The sequence below is a fragment of the Pleurodeles waltl genome, chromosome 3_1 (assembly GCF_031143425.1).
Source record: "Pleurodeles waltl isolate 20211129_DDA chromosome 3_1, aPleWal1.hap1.20221129, whole genome shotgun sequence".
In the NCBI taxonomy this organism is placed as follows: domain Eukaryota; kingdom Metazoa; phylum Chordata; class Amphibia; order Caudata; family Salamandridae; genus Pleurodeles; species Pleurodeles waltl.
In genome coordinates this window covers 1,169,263,456-1,169,285,382 of record NC_090440.1, presented here as the reverse complement: position 1 = coordinate 1,169,285,382, position 21,927 = coordinate 1,169,263,456, and the positions used below count along the sequence as shown (strand labels likewise).

Genomic DNA, 21,927 nt, shown 5'->3' with positions numbered 1-21,927 from the left:
CAGAGATATTCACTTTCTTATTTATGAATATGGAAATGTTGCAGTCTACATTAACACTCTGTTCGCACTTTGAAACCCGAGTTTTGGTACTGTTCCCTCCCATTCCAATTCAGATATGCTTGTACTCCTGTCCTTGACAGGAGTAAATCTGCATATGTGTTCATGGTAAGAAACTATCTGCCAAGGCTGAGGAATATGCACAAACATGCACATCTGTGGGTGTTTGCCAATCTTTGCTTGTGATCCAACCCAGTAACACCCACAACCCTCTCCCCTTTGAGAAAATAATTACAAAGACATTCATTTTTTTATAGAATCTCCTTAGGAGCAAACAGTATTCACTGGGTTCCAAATCCCATCATTCCTGATCTTAGAATCGCATATGGACTTTTCCTGGGTGCAAATTTAACTTAGGTGTGCAAATAGCCTTGTGAATTGGGCCACATGATATTACACAATATAAACTGCTATGTTTAAATAATCGTTCGATACAGGTGAATTGGTCATAAGCAGTAAACAATAATACCTCTTGGCAAAAGCTACAATATATTTATTGTAATTCGGTTGTACGTAACTAATAAGAGGAACAAACATTCTCACATTTTAAAGTAAACAATCAGTTTTAGTGCAGGAAAGAACTTGCCATTTGAATATGAGTCGATCAAGTGGCAATAAAATTAATGCCATTTATTTGGAGCTGTCTAGCAAAATATCTAGGTATCTAGTTGCTTGTTCCACTCGTACAGAACTGCAGCAGTCGTGTAGAGTTATGCCAAGCCAGAAAATGAATGCCGAGTAGTGAACCACTATCTTTTTACCAAGAATATTGGCGTTATGCGTTGCCGCACCAATGTCTCTCATTGTAAAAATTGCATTAGTGTGCAGTCAGTCTCAGTAAGACCCAGGCACTTTGCAAGTTACAAAACCTTCGAATTTGTGACGTCACTGTGAACCAGCAGAGATTTATTAAAAAATCTTCACAAACTTCTTCAGGGTAGCTTCAGGGTATCCAACCCCAAAATTCACATCTCTTGAATTCCAACTTCTAATGCTGACAGCAGACTTTTTTTTATTACATATATGACTTGGTATCCTAAGTGAGAGGTGCAGACACCATCATTGGGATTGTGGAGTACTACTCACTCTGAAAATGCTGGCTTCCTCAATGCCCTACTATTTTCCTTCGTTTTCTATGTAAGGTCAGGTTGTGTGTATTGGTAAACACGATTAGGAACTCAATGAGTTTATATTGTTTAGTCTGAAAGGGTAGTAAGTCAATAGAGATTACTAAAAGCCAAGGACCATGTTGCGGAATTCTAACAAGATCATAATGTAGGTGGGAATTCTTGGATTACATGCCAAACACATTTGAAATGTGACGAGGTTCTTACCGTCGAGTGGGCACTCCTCGATGTTGCAGGACTGGTACTTGGCTCGCTGGCCTTGGCAGTATTTTCCTCCATTCTGTGGTTCAGGGTCATTGCAATCTCTGAAGGAAAAGTGGACACCACCTCCACAAGTGCGAGAACACTCACCCCAGGCACTCCAGGGCCCCCAGTTGCCGTCCACAGCTGGCTGCAACATATAGAATGGCGAAATCATGTGTCAAACACCTACGCATGAAGCCGTTTGTTTTAGTAACTTCTGTTGTGTTATTTTAAAAAGAAAATGCTACACAAAAAAGCTGTGTTTTTTCAAGCAATACAGCATTTGGCTCAACAATAGACTTCAAAGGGCAGGTCAAAAACAATGTCATTTAGGGCCTGATTACGACCTTAGAGGATGGGATTACTCTGTCATAAACGTGACAGATATACTGCCTACCGTATTACAAGTTCCATTATATCCTATTGAACTTGTAATACGGCGGATGGAGTATCCGTCAAATTTGTGACAGAGTAATCCCCTCTGCCAAGGTCATAATCAGGCCCATAGAAAGGAAAGTCTTCAGTAGGAATGGAAAGACCTACCAATATGCGAGACAATATGTTCTATAGCCTTGATACTGTTGAGAAAAATAATTTTTGAGCCATCACCACACCAAGACCTTTGGATATGGTAAGCAAAGATTGTGGCTTAGACAAATGCAGCAGCACTTCTCTTCGAGATTGTTAGAAATTGGGTCTTTGGTTGGCAGTCAGGTTACCCCTGTCCAAGCAAGGACCCTCACTCTAGTCAGGGTAAAGGAGAATCTTACTCAGTTAACCCCCACAACCACCTTGGTAGCTTGGCACGAGCAGGCAGGATTAACTCCAGAAGCAATGTGTAAAGTATTTGCAGCAACACACACTGTAATACAGTACAAACACTACAAAATGACACAACACAGGTTTAGAAAAATAGGTAATATTTATCTAAACAAAACAAGACCAAAAAGATAAAAATCCGACATACACAAGTCAAGTTATGAATTGTTAAAAGGAATAAGAGTCTTAATCCTTAGAAAACAGTGAGAATGCTGTTATTTCAGAAAAGTACCTAGGTAGCAGCAAAATAAAACCGCACAGGTGAGTGTGCATCGACAAAGATCACCGATGCTTCGATTTCTCACTCACACGCGAGACCGTGCATCGTTCCTCCTCCGGTCGGGTTGGCGTGCGTCATTTCTTCTCTCCTGCAAGAGAGCGATGCTTTGATCCCGGACGGGCACCTTGGGTCCGGGCAGGCTTTGCATTTATTTTCCACACCCAGCATTGTTCCGTTGAAATCCGGTTGCACGGTGTGAAGAAACTGCGCTGTGTGGGGGCTTGCGTCGTTAACAGCAGCCACTGTGGCTGTTGTGCGTCGTTTCTCCAGTAGCGTTGCATCAATCTCCTAACCGTTATGCAGATGGAGCATCGATTTTAGCCGCGAAGCCAGTGACGTGTCATTTAGCAGCCACAAAGCAGGTGGTGCATTTCCCCGCCCCACAGTCTTTGCGTGGATTTCTGTCCTTTTCCACCAGATGCACCTCTCAGGGGCCCAGGGACAGGTTAGGGCACCACTTGGCAGGAAGGACTCTCAGCAGAAAGCCCAAGTGCTGACAGAGGGAAGCCTTTGTTGTCCCTAAGTCTTCAACAGGAGTCAAGCTAAGTTCAAGCCCTTGGAGATTCTTCATCAGTGGGACACACAAAAGTCAGTCTTTGTCCTCTCTTAGGTAGAAGTAGCTACTGCAGGTCAACCCAGCAAAGCACAGTCACAGGCAAAGGGGCAGTACCCATCCTTCAGCTTCTCCAGCGGTTCTCCTTGACAGAGGTTCCTCATGGTTCCAGAAGTAATCTGATTTTCAGGGGTTTTGGGTGCTCTTATTACACCCCTTTCTGCATTTGAAGTAGGCCTACTTCAAAGAAAAGTCTCTGTTGTTTTCAAGATCCTGCCTTGCCCAGGCCCCACACACACACCAGGGGGTTGGAGACTGCTTTGTGTGTGGGCATGTACAGCCCTTTCAGGTGTAAGTGACCACTCCTCCTCTCCCCTCAGCCCAGATTGCCCATCATGATATGCCGGCTACACCCCAGCTCCTTTTGTGTCACTGTCTAGAGGAGAGGTGCAAAGAGCCCAACTGTCAAACTGTCCCAGACAGGGAATCCACAAACAAGCAGAGTCACAGAATGATTTAAGCAAGAAAATGCCTACTTTCTAAAAGTGGCATTTTCAAACATACAATCTAGAAACCAACTTCACTAAAAGATGTATTTTTAAATTGTGAGTTCAGGGACCCCAAACTCCACTTGTCTATCTGCTCTCAAAGGGAACCGAAGCTTTAATAACATTTAAAGGCAGTCCCCATGTTAACCTATGAGTAGAGATAGGCCTTGCAATAGTGAAAACCGAATTTGGCAAGATTTCACTGTTAGGACATGTGAAACACATAAGTACATGTCCCACCTTTATCATATACTGCACACTGCCCACATGGCTACCTAGGGCCTACCTTAGGGGTGCCTTACATGTATAAAAAGGGAAGGTTTAGGCCTGGCAAGTGGGTGCACTTGCCAAGTCAAATTGGAGATTTAAAACTGCGCTCCCAGAAACTGTAGTAGCCCTGTAAACATGAGCCATGTTTACAGGGCTACTAATGTGTGTGGCACAACCAGCGTTGCAGACCCACTAGTAGCATTTGATTTAAAGGCCCTGAGCACCTATAGTGCACTTTACTAGGGACTTACTAGTAAATCAAATATGCCAATCATGGATAAGCCAATGTACACATATAATTTATACAGGGAACACTTTGGCACTGGTCAGCAGTAATAAAGTGCCCAGAGCAAACAAAAACATCAAAAACAGAGTCCAGCATGCAGAAGCAACCTGGGAAGTAGATGCAAAAAGTTAGGGGAGGCCATGCCAATGATATCAAGTCTAACACGTTTCCCCCCACCTGAAAGTGGGGAGCAACTACCCAACCTCATGGGAGTTCTCATCACTAAGGCAGAATAATCTGGACAGACCATCAGCATTGGCATGGTCAGTGCCTTGGCGCTGTGCCACCATAAAGTCCATTCCCGGTAGAGAAATGGACCACCTCCACAATTTGGGATTTTCACCCCTCATCTGCATTAACCATCTGAGGGGCCTGTGGTCTGTCTGAACTTGGATGTGAGTCCCAAACAAGTAGGGTCTTAACTTCTTCAGTGCCTAGACCACAGCAAAAGCTTCACGCTCAATAGCACACCACCTACGTTCCTTGGGAAGTAACCTCCTGCTAATAAAGGCTACAGGTTGATCTAGGCCCTCTTCATTAAGCTGTGAGAGTACTGCTCCAATACCATGCTCTGAGGCATCTGTTTGCACAACAAATTCCTTGGAATAGTCAGGTGCCTTCAGCACAGCAGCAGTGCACATGGCAGCCTTCAGGGCATCAAAAGATGCCTGGCAAGACTCAGTCCAGTTCACATGTATGTGCTGCTTTTTGGAAGTTAACTCAGTCAAGGGAGCAACAATTGTGCCATACCCCTTGACAAGCCTCCTATAGTATCCAGTGAGACCTAAGAAGGCCTGGCCATTTGGTGCTAATAGAAGTGGGTGACAAGCCGTTCAAAGGTCTTGTCCTGCCCCAAATAACCAGCTAAAGGCACATCATGAGCCAGACCCAGTAGGAAGGCTCTGAAGCACTGGGGTACCACCAGCACATGGGCTGACCCAGGCTCAGGAACCTTCGGCTCACTGTATAGGAGGCCATCCTCCCAGTAAATCAAATGCGATCCAGGCTCCCTGCCAGACGCCTGGTCTGCAGCCTGCTGCCACAAACCCTCCAGAGTAGGGCATGATTTCTGTGCCTCACAGAATGCTTCCCTGGCGGGCCCCCCTTGCTGCTGCCACTGTGACAGCTCAGGGAACTCGCCCAGGTAAGCCACCTGTTCCCCTGTAGGCTCCAGGGCCTCCCCCTCAGGTTCAGCCTCCTCCTGGACCGTGGGAACTTCTGGGGACGGTTTCCTGCACCCCTTGCCCTTACTCCTTCTGGCAGACACTTGGGCCACTCTTTCAGGCTCCAGGGTCTCCTGATCACCCTGACGGGTTGCCATAGACCGAGTAGACACACATACCCACCCAGGCAGACCCAACATCTCCAAGTGTGACCTGCGTTCCACTTCCTGCCAAGGGGGATCCTCCAGGTCATTGCCAAGAAAACAATCTAGAGGCGTGGTTGGACTCACAGCTACCTTCAAGGAACCTGAGACCCCCCCATGCAAAGGAAACCTGTGCCACTCTGCACAGGTGCTCTGAGTTGTCCACAACAACTACTTGGTGAAGCACACAGGGATCTATCTGCTCCTCAGACACCAGGTGACTCCTTACTGTAGTCACCTTGGCTCCTGTGTCTCTCAGAGCCTCCACCCTCTGTCCATTGATGGTCACCCTCCGCCTGTATTTCTTAGTGTTATCAGGCATGAGGATCCTCTGGACCATCTTACTGCACCCTCGTGAGACAAGGTTCATCTCAGGTGGCTCCCACCCACCTGGATCCAACTCCTCTCCAAGCGCTACACTGGCCAATCCCTGTGACTGTGCACCAGTGATTGCCGGTGTCCACTTGGGACCCCCTCATGTGACCCTCCTGATTACATGCAAAGCACTTGCGGGACCCCTTCTCTGCAGGTTTCCCTGTAGAGACCCATGGTTTCTTTTCTATTGGGGGCTGGGATTCTTTACCATGGGAACCAGGTTAGGGCCCTTTAGAGAACTCCCCCTGTTTACCCTTACCCTCCACTTCTTCTGATGGGCACCCTGCCCACTCTTGGCATGGTATCCCCCATACCTCTTTTGGACCCTGGTGCTCTCCCAACGGTCCTGGGGTCAGTCAGCTTGCTGTCGATTAGGTGCTGGTGCAGCTCTGGAAAACATAAACTGTACTCCCAAGCAGTCAGATTGTAAAGCCCCTCATACGTTGTTACCTTACTGCCCTTCACCCAACCATCCAGTGACTTGCAAAAAGAATCAACACATTCCAACTGTGTTTGGTATTCCTTCTTCTTATAGGACCTAAACTTGTCCTTATACTGATCAGGGGTGAGACCATGCCTAGTGATCATGGCATCCTTCATGATAGGGTAAGTGAGCCCCTGGGGATCCCCGAAGGATGTCAGAGTATCCCTTCCCTCTACCTCGAAGTGCTTCCACAGACCAGCCCCCCCGATGAGCTTCAGGGACCAGATTCATAGTGTGACTCCCTGACCTGATTCTGGCCAGGAGTCCACTTTGTTCCACCAGCCTGCCCCTGTGCCCCTGAACCTTCCGACTGCCGCCTGGACAGCAGTTCGAGACCCTCCTCCACCATCAGGCATCCGCCTGCGCCTCATCCCTGGTGCCGAGTGGTAGGCTACTCCGGTTACCGGGTAAGTGTACATTTTGTGTGTCTGTATTTTTTGTTTGCCGTATTTGCCCTTGTGTACTCCGTATTCTGTTTATGCCGCTTTTTCTTCCAAACGCTCTAATTCCTCCTGTTTTCCTCTGTTATCCTCTGCAGTTGTGCTTTTTCTGCCCCTCTTCCCCCCTGTTCTGAGCTCTCCTGCCCAGCTGCGGCCAGTCTCTGTCCCCTGCCGCTGCCTCCCCTGTGGCCCCACCCCCGCGCACACCCATTGGCCCCCTCCCTCTTCCCAGCTGCTCCAACCTCCCACCCCACCCTCTTAATGGCGGCCTCTGCACGGACACGCCGCTGGCGCGCCAGAGGCAAGCCTGTCTGCGCCCATCCGCGCCTGGCCCGCGCCCAGCGCCAGTCCACCTGGTCCCCCCAGCCTAGACCACCCCAGACAACACTACTGCTCAAACACTCTCCACTCCCTTAACCCAGGACCACGCCCCGCATGCACCCTAACCAACCCCCCCCACACACACACAAGGACCCTTCACCTGCTATGCCTGCAGTTTTTCATGCTCCATCTCTCACACCTCTGACACCAATACGCCCCACACCACCCCCGGCACCCCCCACGCCAAACAACACAACCTCAACACAACAGAATCACGCACAACCCCCACACACCCCAACAGCCCCCACTGCAAAAAAATAAACAACACACACCACTACAACACCCCCACAACCCACAACAACACCACAGGCACCCACACCATCTCAACTGCCTACTCCTCAACACCCGATCTCTACCCAAGCACGCCATAGAACTCTGGGACCTCATCACATCACACTCACCCGACATTGTCTTCCTCACAGAAACCTGGACTAACCACTCATTTGAGCCCGACATAGCCACAGCCACCCCTGACGGATACAAAGTCCAACGCAGAGACCGCCTAAACAAACCAGGAGGTGGCATGGCCATCCTGCACAAAGACACCGTTAAGGTCACCACCAACACACACAACGTCCTCAACAGTGCAGAACACATGCACTTCCTAATCCACATAAACAATAACACCACCCTAAGATGGACACTCATATACAGACCCCCAGGGCCAGGCACCCCCTTCTGCTACACCATCGCCAACACCATCAGCCCTCACACACTCATCTCCACAGACTACATCCTCCTTGGTGATTTTAACTTTCACCTGGAGAACCCCCAAGACCACAACTCCTCTTCCCTCCTTGTCACCCTCAACAACCTCGGACTCAAAAAACTGGTCACACCACCCACCCACTCAGCAGGACACACACTAGATGCAATCTTCACTTCAAGCCAACACATAACCTACACCCACAATACCGAACTCCACTGGTCCGACCACCACTGCTTCCATTTCTCCTTTGCCAAACCCCCCACACACCACCAACGTCACACCATGCCCTACCGCTTGTGGGACAAGATCCCCACAGAACACCTGAACTCCCAACTAGCACAGAACCCCCACGCTCACACCAACGACCCCAACACTGCTGCCCTCAACCTCACAAACTGGATCACCACCTGCGCAGACACACTCGCCCCCCTCAGAAAAAACATCACCAACCGCAACATCAAGAACGCCTCATGGTTCACCACTGAACTCCGAGACTCCAAACGCAAATGCCGTAAAGCTGAGAAAGCCTGGCGACAAGAACAGTCAACCACTAACTTATCCACCCAAAAATCCACCATCCGCACTCACCACCAACTCATACGCACCACAAAAAGAGCATACTACAAGAAACGCATAGACAACAACTCCCACAACAGCAAAGAACTCTTTACCATCATCAAAGAGCTCTCCAAGCCCAAAGCCAGCAACATAGACCCCACGCACACACAACTCCTCTGCAACTCCCTCTCAAACCACTTCTACCGCAAAGTCCTAGACATACACAATAGTTTCACACCACACTCCCCCACCGCACACACCCCCACCCGCCCGACATAGACCCCCCTCACGCCCCCCCAACCTACTTATCACCTGGGCCCCAACCACCGTTGAAGAAACTGAAACAACTATGAACTCTATCCACTCTGGATCCCCCTCCGACCCCTGCCCCCACATCTACAACAAAGCCAGCCCAACCATCGCCCCCATGCATCGCAACATAATCAACACATCATTCGACACCGCCACCTTCCCAGACCCCTGGAAGCACGCAGAAATCACTGCACTCCTAAAAAAGCCCAAAGCTGACCCAGATGACCTCTCCAACTACCATCCCATCTCTCTCCTCCCTTTCCCCGCCAAGGTCACGGAAAAACTAGTAAACACACGCCTATCCCACTTCCTAGAGGAAAACAACACACTCAAACCCTCCCAGTCCGGTTTCCGCAAGAACCACAGCACAGAAACCGCCCTCATCGCATGCACTGACGACATCAGAACCAGAGTCGATAAGGGTGAGACCATCGCACTCATCCTCCTAGACCTCTCCGCGGCCTTTGACACAGTCTGCCATCACACACTCCGCACACGCCTCCACAATGCAGGGATTCGACACAAACCCCTAGACTGGCTCATCTCCTTCCTCACCGATAGAACCCAAAAAGTCCTCCTCCCTCCTTTCCAATCCACTGCCACCAAAATCATCTGCGGTGTACCCAATGGGATCCCCCCTCAGCCCCACCCTCTTCAACATTTACATGACCGCACTATCCAACATCCTCCAACCACACGGAATCACCATCCTCTCCTATGCAGACGACACCCAACTCATCATCTCCCTCACACGCAACCCTACTACCGCCAAAACCAACCTCCACGCTGCACTCCACTACACCGCCACCTGGATAACCGCCAACCACCTCAAGCTCAACTCCTACAAAACCGAAATAATCATTTTTGGTCCCAACAAAACCATATGGGACGACTCCTGGTGGCCCACCGCCCTAGGCCCTGCCCCTACCCCCGCAAACCACACACTCAACCTCGGCATCATCCTGGATCCCTCCTTCTCCATGACCCAACAAATCAACGCTGTCACCTCCTCCTGTTTCAACACACTCCGCCCGCTGAAGAAAACTTTCAAATGGATTCCCATAGAGACCAGAAAGACCGTCACACACGCACTCATCATCAGCAGGCTAGACTACGGTAACGCCCTCTACACCGGCATCACACTCAAACTCAAATGCAAACTCCAGAGAATCCAAAACACAGCTGCATGCCTCATCCTAGATCTCCTGCACCATGAACACATCTCACCATACCTCAAATTCCTTCACTGGCTCCCCATCAACAAGAGGATCACCTTCAAAATCCTCATCCACGCGCACAAATCCCTCCACAACGTCGGCCCAGCCTACCTCAACCAAAGAGTGAACTTCCACACTCCCATCCGCCACCTCTGATCTGCCGACCTTGCACTCGCCACAATCCCCCGCATCAAACACACCACCATAGGAGGCAGATCCTTCTCCTACCTCGCCCCCAAGGCCTTGAACTCCCTCCCCACCAACCTCTGCAAGACCTAGGACCTCCGGCTCTTCAGAACAAAACTAACGACCTGGCTATTCGAACAGTGACCCTTCCTCCCTACCCCCCTCTTCTCCCAGTGCCTTGAGACCCTCACGGGTGAGTAGAGCGCTCTATAAATTGTTTGATTGATTGATTAATTGATTGATTGATTGATTGATTGATTCATATGGAGAGCAGACTCATACCCCTTAAACTACAACAGCATGTCATCCTCCCTCTTGCAGTCCTTCACAAGGTCCTTATGAATGTGCACCTTCTTCTCAGGCTGCACTGTGCTATTGCTGCCACCATGTCTACTAGACTGGCTCTTCTGATCCAGCTCCCTCAAGCTGAGCTCATGAGCCAGCAGTATATGCTTCTCCTTTATGTCCATCCTCCTCTCTTCCATCTCCCTTTGTATCCTAACTTTTTCTAACTCCAACTTGTGCGTCCTCTCTGCCTGTCTGTCCTGTAACTCTTCAGGAGTCAGACCCTTGGATGACACACTGCTACCTGCTCTGGAGACCCGCTCCCTGGACATAACAGGCCCACCCACTATGCTATTGTAAATGGATTTCTCTTCCTCCTCCTCATCCTCCTCTGTGTGCCCCTCAGCTTCCTTGGCTGTTACCCAGGCCCTCAATGCCTTCTGCAGCTCCTCCTTCCTGGTGGAGCCCTTAATGGGACAAGCAAGGTTTTTGCAGAACTGCCTCAACTGGGCAACTGTATAGCGCTCCAGTTTCCCAAAATCAAAAGCAGCTCAAGCTGATCCATCTCCAGATTGAGACATGATGAAGAGTTAAAGTGCAAAGTCCCAAAGGCAGAAAAAACGAGTTCCCAAAGAAGTTTAAAAGTCAATCAAGGGATCAGCAAAAATATAGAAGTAAAACAAAAAGAGTCCAAAAGGAGAAAAAGCAAAAATCACAAAGGCAAGTAGTATGTGGTCATGTGATGGTCTGCACTGAAAACAGTAGTGTACACTTACACTGTATGTCAAGTACAAATACAAGTCCAATCCCAACTGCTGATCACCAGTGTTAGAAATGGGGTCTTTGTTAGGCAGTCAGGTTACCCCCTGCTCAGGCAAGGACCTTCACTCTAGTCAGGGTGAAGGAGTAGTTCACTCAGTTAACCCCAGCTCACCCCCTTGGTAGCTTGGCACAGTAATACAGTGAAAACACTACAAAATGACACAACACAGGTTTAGAAAAGTAGGTAATATTTATCTAAACAAAACAAGACCAAAACAATAAAGATCCGACATACACAAGTCAAGTTATGAATTTTTAAAAAGAATAAGAGTCTTAATATTTAGATAACAGTGAGAATGCTATTATTTCACAAAAGTACCTGGGTAGCGTCAAAATAAAAAATCTCACAGGTGAGTATGCGTCGACATAGGTCAGTGATGCGTTGATTTCTCACTCGCAAGAGCAAGACCGTGCGTCGTTCCTCCTCCGGTTGGGTCGGCGTGCATAATTTCTTCTCTCCTGCAAGAGAGCGATGCTTCGATCCCGGACGGGCACCTTGGGTCTGGGCAGGCTTTGCGTTGATTTTCCACACCCAGAGTTGTTGCGTTGAAATCCAGTTGCACAGTGTCAAGAAACCGCGCTGTGTGGGGGCTTGCGTCGTTAACAGCAGCCACTGCGGCTGTAGTGTTATCATTTCTGAAGCTGCGTTGCGTCGATCTCCCAGCTGCGATGCAGGTGGAGCGATGATTTTAGCATTTTAACATATACTGCACCCTGCACATGGGGCTACCTAGGGCCTACGTTAGGGGCACCTTACATGTATAAAAAGGGAAGGTTTAGGCCTGGCAAATGGGTACACTTGCCAAGTGGAATTGGCAGTTTAAAACTGCACACACATACACTGCAGTGGCAGGTCTGAGCCATGGTTACAAGGCTACTAATGTGGGTGGCACAACCAATGCTACAGGCCCACTAGTAGAATGTGATTTACAGGCCCGAGCGCCTCTAGGGCACTTTACTAGGGACTTACTAGTAAATCAAATATGTCAATCATTGATAAGCCAATGTACACATATAATTTATAGATGGAACGGTTACACTTTAGAACTGGTCAGCAGTGGTAAAGTGACCAGAGCAAACAAAAAAAGCAAAAATAGAGTCTGTAGGAAAGTACCATCTTGCCTGGCATGTTACCCCCATTTTTCACTGTAAGTATGTTGTTTTAGCCCTTGTGTCACTGGGATCCTGCTAGGCAGGACCCCAGTGCTCATAATATGTGCTGTGTATGTGTTCCCTGTGTGGTGCCTAACTGTATCACTGAGGATCTGCTAACCAGAACCTCAGTGTTTATGCTCTCTCTGCTTTCTAAATTTGTCACTGCAGGCTAGTGACTAAATTTACCAATTCTCATTGGCACACTGGTACACCATATAATTCCCTTGTATATGGTACCGAGGTACCCAGGGTATTGGGGTTCCAGGAGATCCCTATGGGCTGCAGCATTTCTTTAGCCACCCATAGGGAGCTCAGGCAATTCTTACATAAGCCTGCCACTGCAACCTGAGTGAAATAACGTCCATGTTACTTCACAGCCATTTTTCACTGCACATAAGTAACTTATAAGTCACCTATATGTCTAACCCTCACTTGGTGAAGGTTGGGTGCCAAGTTACTTAGTGTGCGGGCACCCTGGCACTAGCCAAGATGCCCCCACATCGTTCAGCGCAATTTCCCCGGACTTTGTGAGTGCCGGGACACCATTACACGCATGCACTATACATAGGTCACTGCCTATGTATAGTGTCACAATGGTAACTCCGAACATGGCTATGTAACATGTCTAAGATCATGGAATTGTCCCCCCAATACCATTGTGGTATTGGGGGACAATTCCAGATTCCCGGGTCTCTAGCACAGAACTGGGGAACTGCCAAACTACCTTTCTGGGGTTTCCACTGCAGCTGCTGCCAACCCCTCAGACAGGATTCTGCCCTCCTGGGGTCTGGGCATCCCTGGCCCAGGAAGGCAGAACAAAGGATTTCCTCTGAGAGAGGGTGTTACACCCTCTCCCTTTGGAAATAGGTGTGAGGGGCTGGGGAGGAGTAGCCTCCCCCAGCCTCTGGAAATGCTTTGATGGGCACAGATGGTGCCCATCTCTATATCAGCCAGTCTACACTGGTTCAGGGATCCCCCGGCCCTGCTCTGGCACGAAACTGGACAAAGGAAAGGGGAGTGACCACTCCCCTGACCAGTACCTCCCAGGGGAGGTGCCCAGAGCTCCTCCAGTGTGTCCCAGACCTCTGCCATCTTGGAAACAGAGGTGTTGGGGGCACACTGGACTGCTCTGAGTGGCCAGTGCCAGCAGGTGATGTCAGAAACCCCCTCTGATAGGCTCTTACCTTTCTTGGTAGCCAATCCTCCTTTCTTGGTAGCCAATCCTCCTTTTCTGACTATTTAGGGTCTCTCCTCTGGGGTACTCGTCAGATAACGAATGCAAGAGCTCACCAGAGTTCCTCTGCACTTCCCTCTTCGACTTCTGCCAAGGATCAACCACTGACTGCTCCAGGACACCTGCAAAACCGCAACAAAGTAGCAAGACGACTACCAGCAACATTGTAGCGCCTCTTCCTGACGGCTTTCTCGACTGTTTCCTGGTGGTGCATGCTCTGAGGGCTGTCTGCCTTCACCCTGCACTGAAGCCAAGAAGAAATCTCCTGTGGGTCGACTGAATCTTCCCCCTGCTAACGCAGGCACCAAAAGACTGCATCACCGGTCCTCTGGGTCCCCTCTCATCCTGATGAGTGTGGTCCCTTGAACACAGGAACTCTATCCAAGTGACTCCCACAGTCCAGTGATCCTTCAGTCCATGTTTGGTGGAGGTAAGTCCTTGACTCCCCACGCTAGACTGCAAACCTGTGTACTGCATGATTTGCAGCTGCTCTGGCTACTGTGCACTTCTCCAAGGATTCCTTTGTGCACAGCCTAGCCTGGGTCCCCGGCACTCTGTCCTGCAGTGCTCAACCCTCTGAGTTGGACTCCGACATCGTGGGACCCTCCTTTGTGACTCTGAGCCAGCTCTGGTTCACAAATCTTCTAACTGCCTGCTCCGGTACTTCTGCGGGTGCTGCCTGCTTCTGTGGGGGCTCTCTGAGTTGCTGAGTGCCCCCTCTGTCTCCTCCTCCAAGGGGCGACATCATGGTCCTTCCTGGTCCGTCCCCCCCAGCAGCACCCAAAAACCTCTACTGCAACCCTTGCAGCTAGCAAGGCTTGTTTGCGGTATTTCTGCGTGGAAACACTTTTGCAACCTTCAGAACGCCGTGGGACATCTTCCATCCAAAGGAGAAGTTCCTAGCTCTCTTCGTTGTTGCAGAATCCTAGGTTTCTTCCATCCGGAGGCAGCCTTCTTGCACCTTCATCCGGGGTTTCCTGGGATCCTGCCCCCCCGGACACCATCGCGACTCTTGGACTTGGTCCCCTTGCCTTGCAGGTCCTCAGGTCCAGGAATCCGTCTTCAGTGCTTTGCTGGTGTTTGTGGTTCTTGCAGAATCCCCCTATCACGACTATTGTGTCCTATTGGGGATAGTAGGGGTACTTTACTCCTACTTTTCAGGGTTTTGGGGAGGGGTATCTTAGACCCCCTGACTGTTTTCTTACAGTCCCAATGACCCTCTACAAGCTCCCATACGTCTGGGGTCCATTCGTGATTCACATTCCACTTTGGGAGTATATGGTTTGTGTTGCCCCTAGACCTATGTTCACCTATTGCATCCTATTGTAATTCTACACTGTTTGCATTACTTTTCTTACTATTACTTACCTGTTTTGGGTTTGTGTACATATAACTTGTGCATATTACTTACCTTCTAACTGAGGGTACTCACTGAGATACTTGTGGCATATTGCCATAAAAATAAAGTACCTTTATTTTTAGTAACTCTGTGTATTGTGTTTTCTTATGATATTGTGCTATATGATATAAGTGGTATGGTAGGAGCTTTGCATGTCTCCTAGTTCAGCCTAAGCTGCTTTGCCATAGCTACCTCCTATCAGCCTAAGCTGCTAGAAACACCTCTATTCTACTAATAAGGGATAACTGGACCTGGCACAGGGTTTAAGTACCACAAGGTACCCACTATAAGCCAGGCCAGCTTCCTACAGAGCCCAGCACACAGAAGCAACCTCGGAAGTAGATGCAAAAAGTTAGGGGAGACCACAACAATGGTGCCAAGTCTCACAGAGATCAATTGGGTTTAGTCTGTGAATGAACGTGTAGGCTAGGCATAGTACTATGAACACAGGGACCTGAAGCCATTGGAAGGATTTTCAAGAAGAGACTTATTTGTGCCAACTTACTATGTGGTGGTTTGTAGGATCTCAATGATTTAGGAGATGGCATGCCAGAGTACACAGAATTCTCATAAACGTGGGGATTGAGCAAAGCAACAGCACCAAGTGTCATCCTTAGTTGGCCCATGTTCTAAGGTACGATGCAGATGTTTTAGTCAGTTGAGCAAGGATTTGATGAAGAAGTCTCCACATGAATCAATATATTGTCAATTAAAGTGTCCCAATCCTAGATCTGTGGGTTTTATTAGCCTGGTTGTCTGAACAAGTGCAGCTATTCAACAATCACAGGCCGGAATTCAATATTAGTCTGGAAAAATATCTCCAACGTTTAGAGTTTCCGCCTCATGATAACATGGGGTCTAGGATGCTCCAAACATTGTCCTGCTCTTTGATTGCATTTTCAGTTATCTCATTAGCTGAGTAGCATTAAAATAACAACAAACCAATATTTTATGATTCACCAAAGGCACAATAGTACATCTAATTCTTAACATCGTTTCTTCAAAATTATTTTAAAATATGCATATTGTATCATTCTGTGGTGGAACATCGATATTGAAAATGCCCAAAGTTTCCAAAACGTTCTCTGTCACGCTTGTATTAGTCAATCTCACATGTTGTATGTTGTTAAAATCCGCACTCACTGGGAGTTTCTGGGTGCTATGCAGATTAATAGACCCCCTTGGGCCTACCCTATCTGGACTTTACTGTTGGAATAGGGCGTTTACTAAAGCTATGCAATATAAGTTGATCCATAAACTATTTCCCTTGAAACAACAAATATCTTGATGATGTCCTATCAACCTTGTTCTCGATTTTTACAGCTTAGCAGTTAGATGTTCCAAGATAACAAACAATAGGCTCTGCTACATGCAGCTTTCTTGTATGAGGTGCTTTATTCCCATGTTTAAGAGATATGATGAGAAAAAATTGATAAACACCTACCAATAGACTGGTAGGAAAATTTGAGCTCCAGGATGATGGTAGCAATGACCACAATGCGTCAACATGGTTATCAACAGTGGTAAATCCACAGTGCCCTTTGATCAGCCATTGAATTTGTTCATTAGAAAGACAGTATTCTTTCCTTCTTCCTTTACAGAGTTGTTGTGCATGTAAAACCCTAATGGCTTATGTTTGAAACAGATCTGCTTGCGTGCAGACATCCTTCTGGGTGTCAATGGGATTGGTCTGTTGGACTGCAGTGCAGCAACTATGGGTGGGGGAGCAACATGGAATAACATTGGCATAGTAAGCAAGGAACTCACAATGCTCGCTATGCCACAAGATTCAAGTTAGCCTGGCTGATAAGGGGTGATACCCTGAAACCAGTCCCAGGATGCTTGTTTTCCGGTTCAGGGAGGGCTGGCCTGGCAGTTCAGGCTAGACTGTTCCCCTGGGGAACAGGGTCAAGACTGATTTGCATACGTCTGTGTCCAAACTGGAATGCATGGTGAGCAAAAAGATGATGGACATATGCCCAGATCTGTGACTGAGGATGGATGTTTGACATTGTTCAGCACTCCGGACATAATTTGTTCTTTTTTGCATTTGTCGTTCTAACTGGTAAGGGTATGCCCAAATGAGGGTCCTGTGCTTGCTATGCCACCAGATTTAAGCTAGACTGGCTTGATGAGGGGTGATACTGAGAGAGTGTAGCTTATATAATCTATATTAACATGAAATGTTTATGAACTAATGTATAATAATGCCGCATAGAAACTATATTAACATGTTTTGCCAAAACGTGAGTTTGAAATGTGACCACGGAGAGTGGCCCCAATGTATACGTGGACTAATGAAAATGACTAATGTTTATGAATTATTGCATTTAAATAGTTTTATACTAATTATTAATGATTATGTTATTAAAGTTTTGTTAATAAATCTTGTAGGCCTTAGTTAGCGTGAGCTGAAGCCTAGCTGCCTGGCTCTCATATTAAATGTATTTTTCCTAACGTGCAATGTGCTGACTGGCTAAAGGACGTGAACTCTTGTTTTCTTCAAACTAGAAGCTGAATGTAACTATAGTAGATCCGTTCTCATGAAAATTCATATTTGCTTGTAGAAATGTACTAGCTAAATGCAACAGTGTAGACTAATGTTGAATACAAGGTCGACCAAACCGGTACAGACCATGGAGCTACTGACCAAAGATGCGCAAAGAATTACAAAAGGATGAAATCATACCGGACATTCTACCTCTGAAGACGTCAATCATATGGACCAATAAGCTGCCTGAGAACTAATGCGGTGGGAAAGACTTAATGACATAATATGTTTTTTAATTGGTTAAAGATAGTGGGGTGCAACCTTTGTCCAACCAGATTTTAGGGGAATTTACAACGAAAAAGGGATAAAAAACTATGACACACGGAAGTGGTTAGAATGGTTAGGGAAATGCTGGTGATATGATCCAGAAACTTTGTCACTCTGTTTGGTGACTTGCTGATTTTACTCAGAATAAACTTTGTCCTTAGATTGCCCATTTACACTTTACCTCCTTATGAGGGAAGTGCCCCTTTGCCTTTCCTGTCTGAGCTGAATTCCTGACTGATGGCGAATCAACTGATGTCCTGAAGATGAAGACTGAACCTGAGTGCTGACCCAACCCTTGGAGGGTAACTATATGACATGAAATTGTGATTGTCTGTTTGCTTTTCCTTTCTAGGTACCAACTGCTTCCTTTTGACAGAGACCATAGATAGATGTTTTCCAAATTGGTGTTACTAAATTGTTTTGCATGAAGCCCAACATGCCAATGCTAATTTGAGGTTAGGTGAGGAGTTCACCAGACTGACGCAAATAGACAAATGACTGAACCAATGCTCTGTTGACGATACTCTGCTAAAGATAGTTTATGTCCACGCCGTGCTATGTTCTGATGTTTGTGATTCTTGCTTTGATAAAGTCTTATCAGAGTTGCCATATTGTGACTATGCTATTGTGCTTATTGGTTTTGAGATTAATAAACATGCTAGTAGTGATGTAACTTATAGGGAATAAATATTACTAAAATTATACTAAACTGGTGTGGTTATTCATAACGGAAAGGTCATGGTGTTGTTTTGAATTAATTAAATGTCATTGACTAAAGTGAAATGTATTTTTGTGATAAATATTGATGACATTATTGACGTATTGATTGACATGCTGATTAGTTATCTCGTCCTAAGGTGTCTCTCAACTGGGTCAAAAGGTTCATTGGCCTAAAATGAGTCCTGATGTGTAATAAATTATCATAGAGGGACGCGTTAACAGTTCTGGTAGCGGAGCGACGGTGAGGCCCTTTGGGGCCCTAGGACAGAGAATTATTGTTTAGATTGTTTTTCTGAGATAATGCAAATTGGAGGTAGGATGTGTTTCTAAATTCACCATGACTTTCCCAGGATCTCGGAGCCTGCCGAAGTGAGTTGGGAATGTTCTCGGCGTTTTAGCATGTGTGGTGTAGAATTTGCACTTGCTCAGCTTATGCATTTTTGCAGGAGATTTGTGAAGTTTGTGTATGTTTAGGCCAGGTAATGTTGTTTTAGGAGGAGTGGGAGTACTCCGCAGTATGAGAGTAGGGAAGTTTGCGTACTTCATATGAGTGTGGCTCTTTGTGCTCAAAAAAATTATCCACGTGGTTGGTTGGTAATGTACGGACCGTCGCGGTCTAAGACTCCGGAGTATATTGATAAGTGTAGGAGACACTTCGGTTTATGTTGTAATTTGTGCGGTTTAATAGGTCAATCGGGCGTGAGTGAATCCTTCAATGAAGATTTGGCAAGTTCTATAGTGTACTAGAACAAAACATTGACAAGTCGAGAGTAGGATTTGCGGGTTGAATTCTGCTTGCGGGAGCTGAGAAGGAGAGAGTGGCGGCCGAGGCTTCATGTGAAATCTCTGTAAAGTTCTGAAGCTAATGGGTTACCCTTCCTGTAGTAAACCGACAAATTTGAGTTGTTATTGTTAAAGGTGCTCGCAATATATTGCATTAGTTTGGTGTGAATCCAGTGTGAGGAGGACAAGCCACAAGGCTTTGTCAGTCGCAGTGTGTGAGTGTGACGTCAGTAGTGCCGTGCTGGGATAGGTCAGTCGCCGAGAGGGGTCGCGCATGAATTGGCAGCCATCCGTGAGAGGCAATAGGTTGAGAAAGGTGGGTGAAGAGTGTCCTGGGAATTAAAGTAACTTTCTGATTAGATTAAAAAAAAAGTAAAGATGCAAAAATGATGAATTTTCTTAAAGCTTTTAGGAGCACTCTGAAAGGAGACGCATACATTATGGTGAGTGAAGGGGAGCCTACACCGCCTGAGGGTACTCCAGCTTATATAGTAATGGAGGAGAAGGGAGTCGCGCCTTGTCTTTGGATGAAGCAATGGCACAAATTAACAGAGAAGGAGGGATGTTTAGCGTTTCCGGAGCACGGAACTTTCAATACAAGAATCTTAGAGAACTTGAGGTGGATGTTGAGTGTACAAAAGCCACCTCCGAAGCCAGCTCAGTATGAGGCATTAGCAGTCTTGGATTTAATGTCACTACGACAAAGACAGCAGAAATTTGAGAGGTGAATGAAGAGGGCAGAATAGACTTTAGCCGAGGCTAGATGGGACAATGAGAGTAAAATTTGGAGAAGGGGAATAGTTGACAGACTCAAATTGTTTCCAGCAATAACACAGGGAGACGAAACACAGGGAAAGAAAGCCACCTGCAAGACAGACAAAGACTCTAAGAAGTCTAAAGAGTCTAAGAGGTCTTGGGTAGATGAAGATGATTCAGATGATGAAGAGTTTCTTAATCGATTATTGCATGATCGCCCGCCTCCTTATGCGATAGATGACAATGCCCTGAGCAGTAGTGCGTGTCCTGGGAGCCAGACACAGAATAAGGAAGTTACAAATGCAGTGCAGACAAGTGATACGGGTTTGATACAGAATGGTGTCAGTGTACCCACTGCGCCAGACATGCAGATACAGTTGCAACCTCCGCCACAGATACAGAGAATCTATCCAGACGTCCCAATATTGGAGACTACTACGAGTCTGATGTTGCCGCCTGATCCGATATATACAAAATCGAGGTTAGTGCAGATTGAGCCAACTCCACAATTGCTGCCCCAGCTGCAGCAACAGCTGATTCCGGGTTAGAGTTCAGCAGCAGGAACTCCGTTTGTACCAGCACCAGCCACAGTGAGTCAAGGTCTGGGAGTTACCGTTCCACGGAGTTTGGGACCAGGTCAGACACCAGCTGCCATATCATTACCAATTACTGTTGGTCCACCAGTACCACTGTATGTGCAGGGTAAGCCTGGTATGTGTGATCAGGGAGTGATGACCCAAGAGGCAATAAGAGGAGGGTCCATAGGAACTCCCCAATTAATGGCACCAAGAGAGCAATCAGCCGAAGGACCCAGGTCTTTGTTAGACCTTAGTCTAACTGAAACACCTTTGGAGGCGATGAGGCAAGCAGGGTTGGGTGTGTTGACCCCACAGACAATAAATACAAACTCGTCGCAGTCACCATTGATGCATGCAGGGAACATTTCACTGCAAGGTTTCACTGTACAGCAGTTGAATGAGTGGTTAGAAAAGACCTATGCTTCACAAAATACTGTGGTAACTGCAGAGAAGCCAGAAAGGGACGAATACCTGAATTTTGTGAGACTGGGAGTATAAACTGCAGAACTAGTGGAAGGGACAATGGGGGTAAACAGATTAGAGTTATACACAGAGGCAGAATTGAGGTATCTGTGTCCCAAAATCACTAAAGAAGTGGGAAAGGTACATCAGAGATTAGCGAACCTGGCAGATAAATACAATATAGATATTGAGAATACTAAACATCTGAAAAGAAGCTACAGATTAGACTTTGACTCTAAGGACTTTGAGCACATGGGGTCTGCCGGAATGAAAGCGCATCTTAAAGAGATACTGCAAAGTGCGCAGATCTGGGGATCTTTAGAAAAGTGGGAAGGCAATTGGGCAAAGAAAAGAGATAAGGAGAAAAGTGACAGTCCGGGATCAAATCAGACTAAAGCTTCGCCGGACATTGGGACAGTAAAGATATTACCAATGAGGGAAACAGCTGGAGGTGTTCTAGTCCATGTACCGTGGTCTAGAGGAGACATTCTGTCATTCACAAATGATTATCCCAGGTTGAGGGAAAAGCCAATAGAATGGTACCAGCAGACAGATGGGTTCATGAAGCTTGCAAAATGTCTCTGGGAAGACTTGAATACCCTGTTTGAGATTATCCTTCCACCTGATTTATGGCTTGAGTGCAAGAGGGGTGTGTACTGGCCGACACAGGAGCCAGCAAGGGATAAGGTAACTGGAGCACCATC

General features: G+C 47.1%; 1 protein-coding gene across 1 annotated transcript in view; it reads right to left on the bottom strand.

Moving 5' to 3' along the window:
• Positions 1-21,927, bottom strand: part of ADAMTS8 (ADAM metallopeptidase with thrombospondin type 1 motif 8) — a 159,859-nt gene that overhangs the window by 13,503 nt on the left and 124,429 nt on the right. Inside the window, exon 6 of the mRNA XM_069224463.1 lies at positions 1,392-1,575. Coding sequence (XP_069080564.1) covers positions 1,392-1,575 — 184 coding nt within the window. The remainder of the gene's footprint in view (positions 1-1,391; positions 1,576-21,927) is intronic.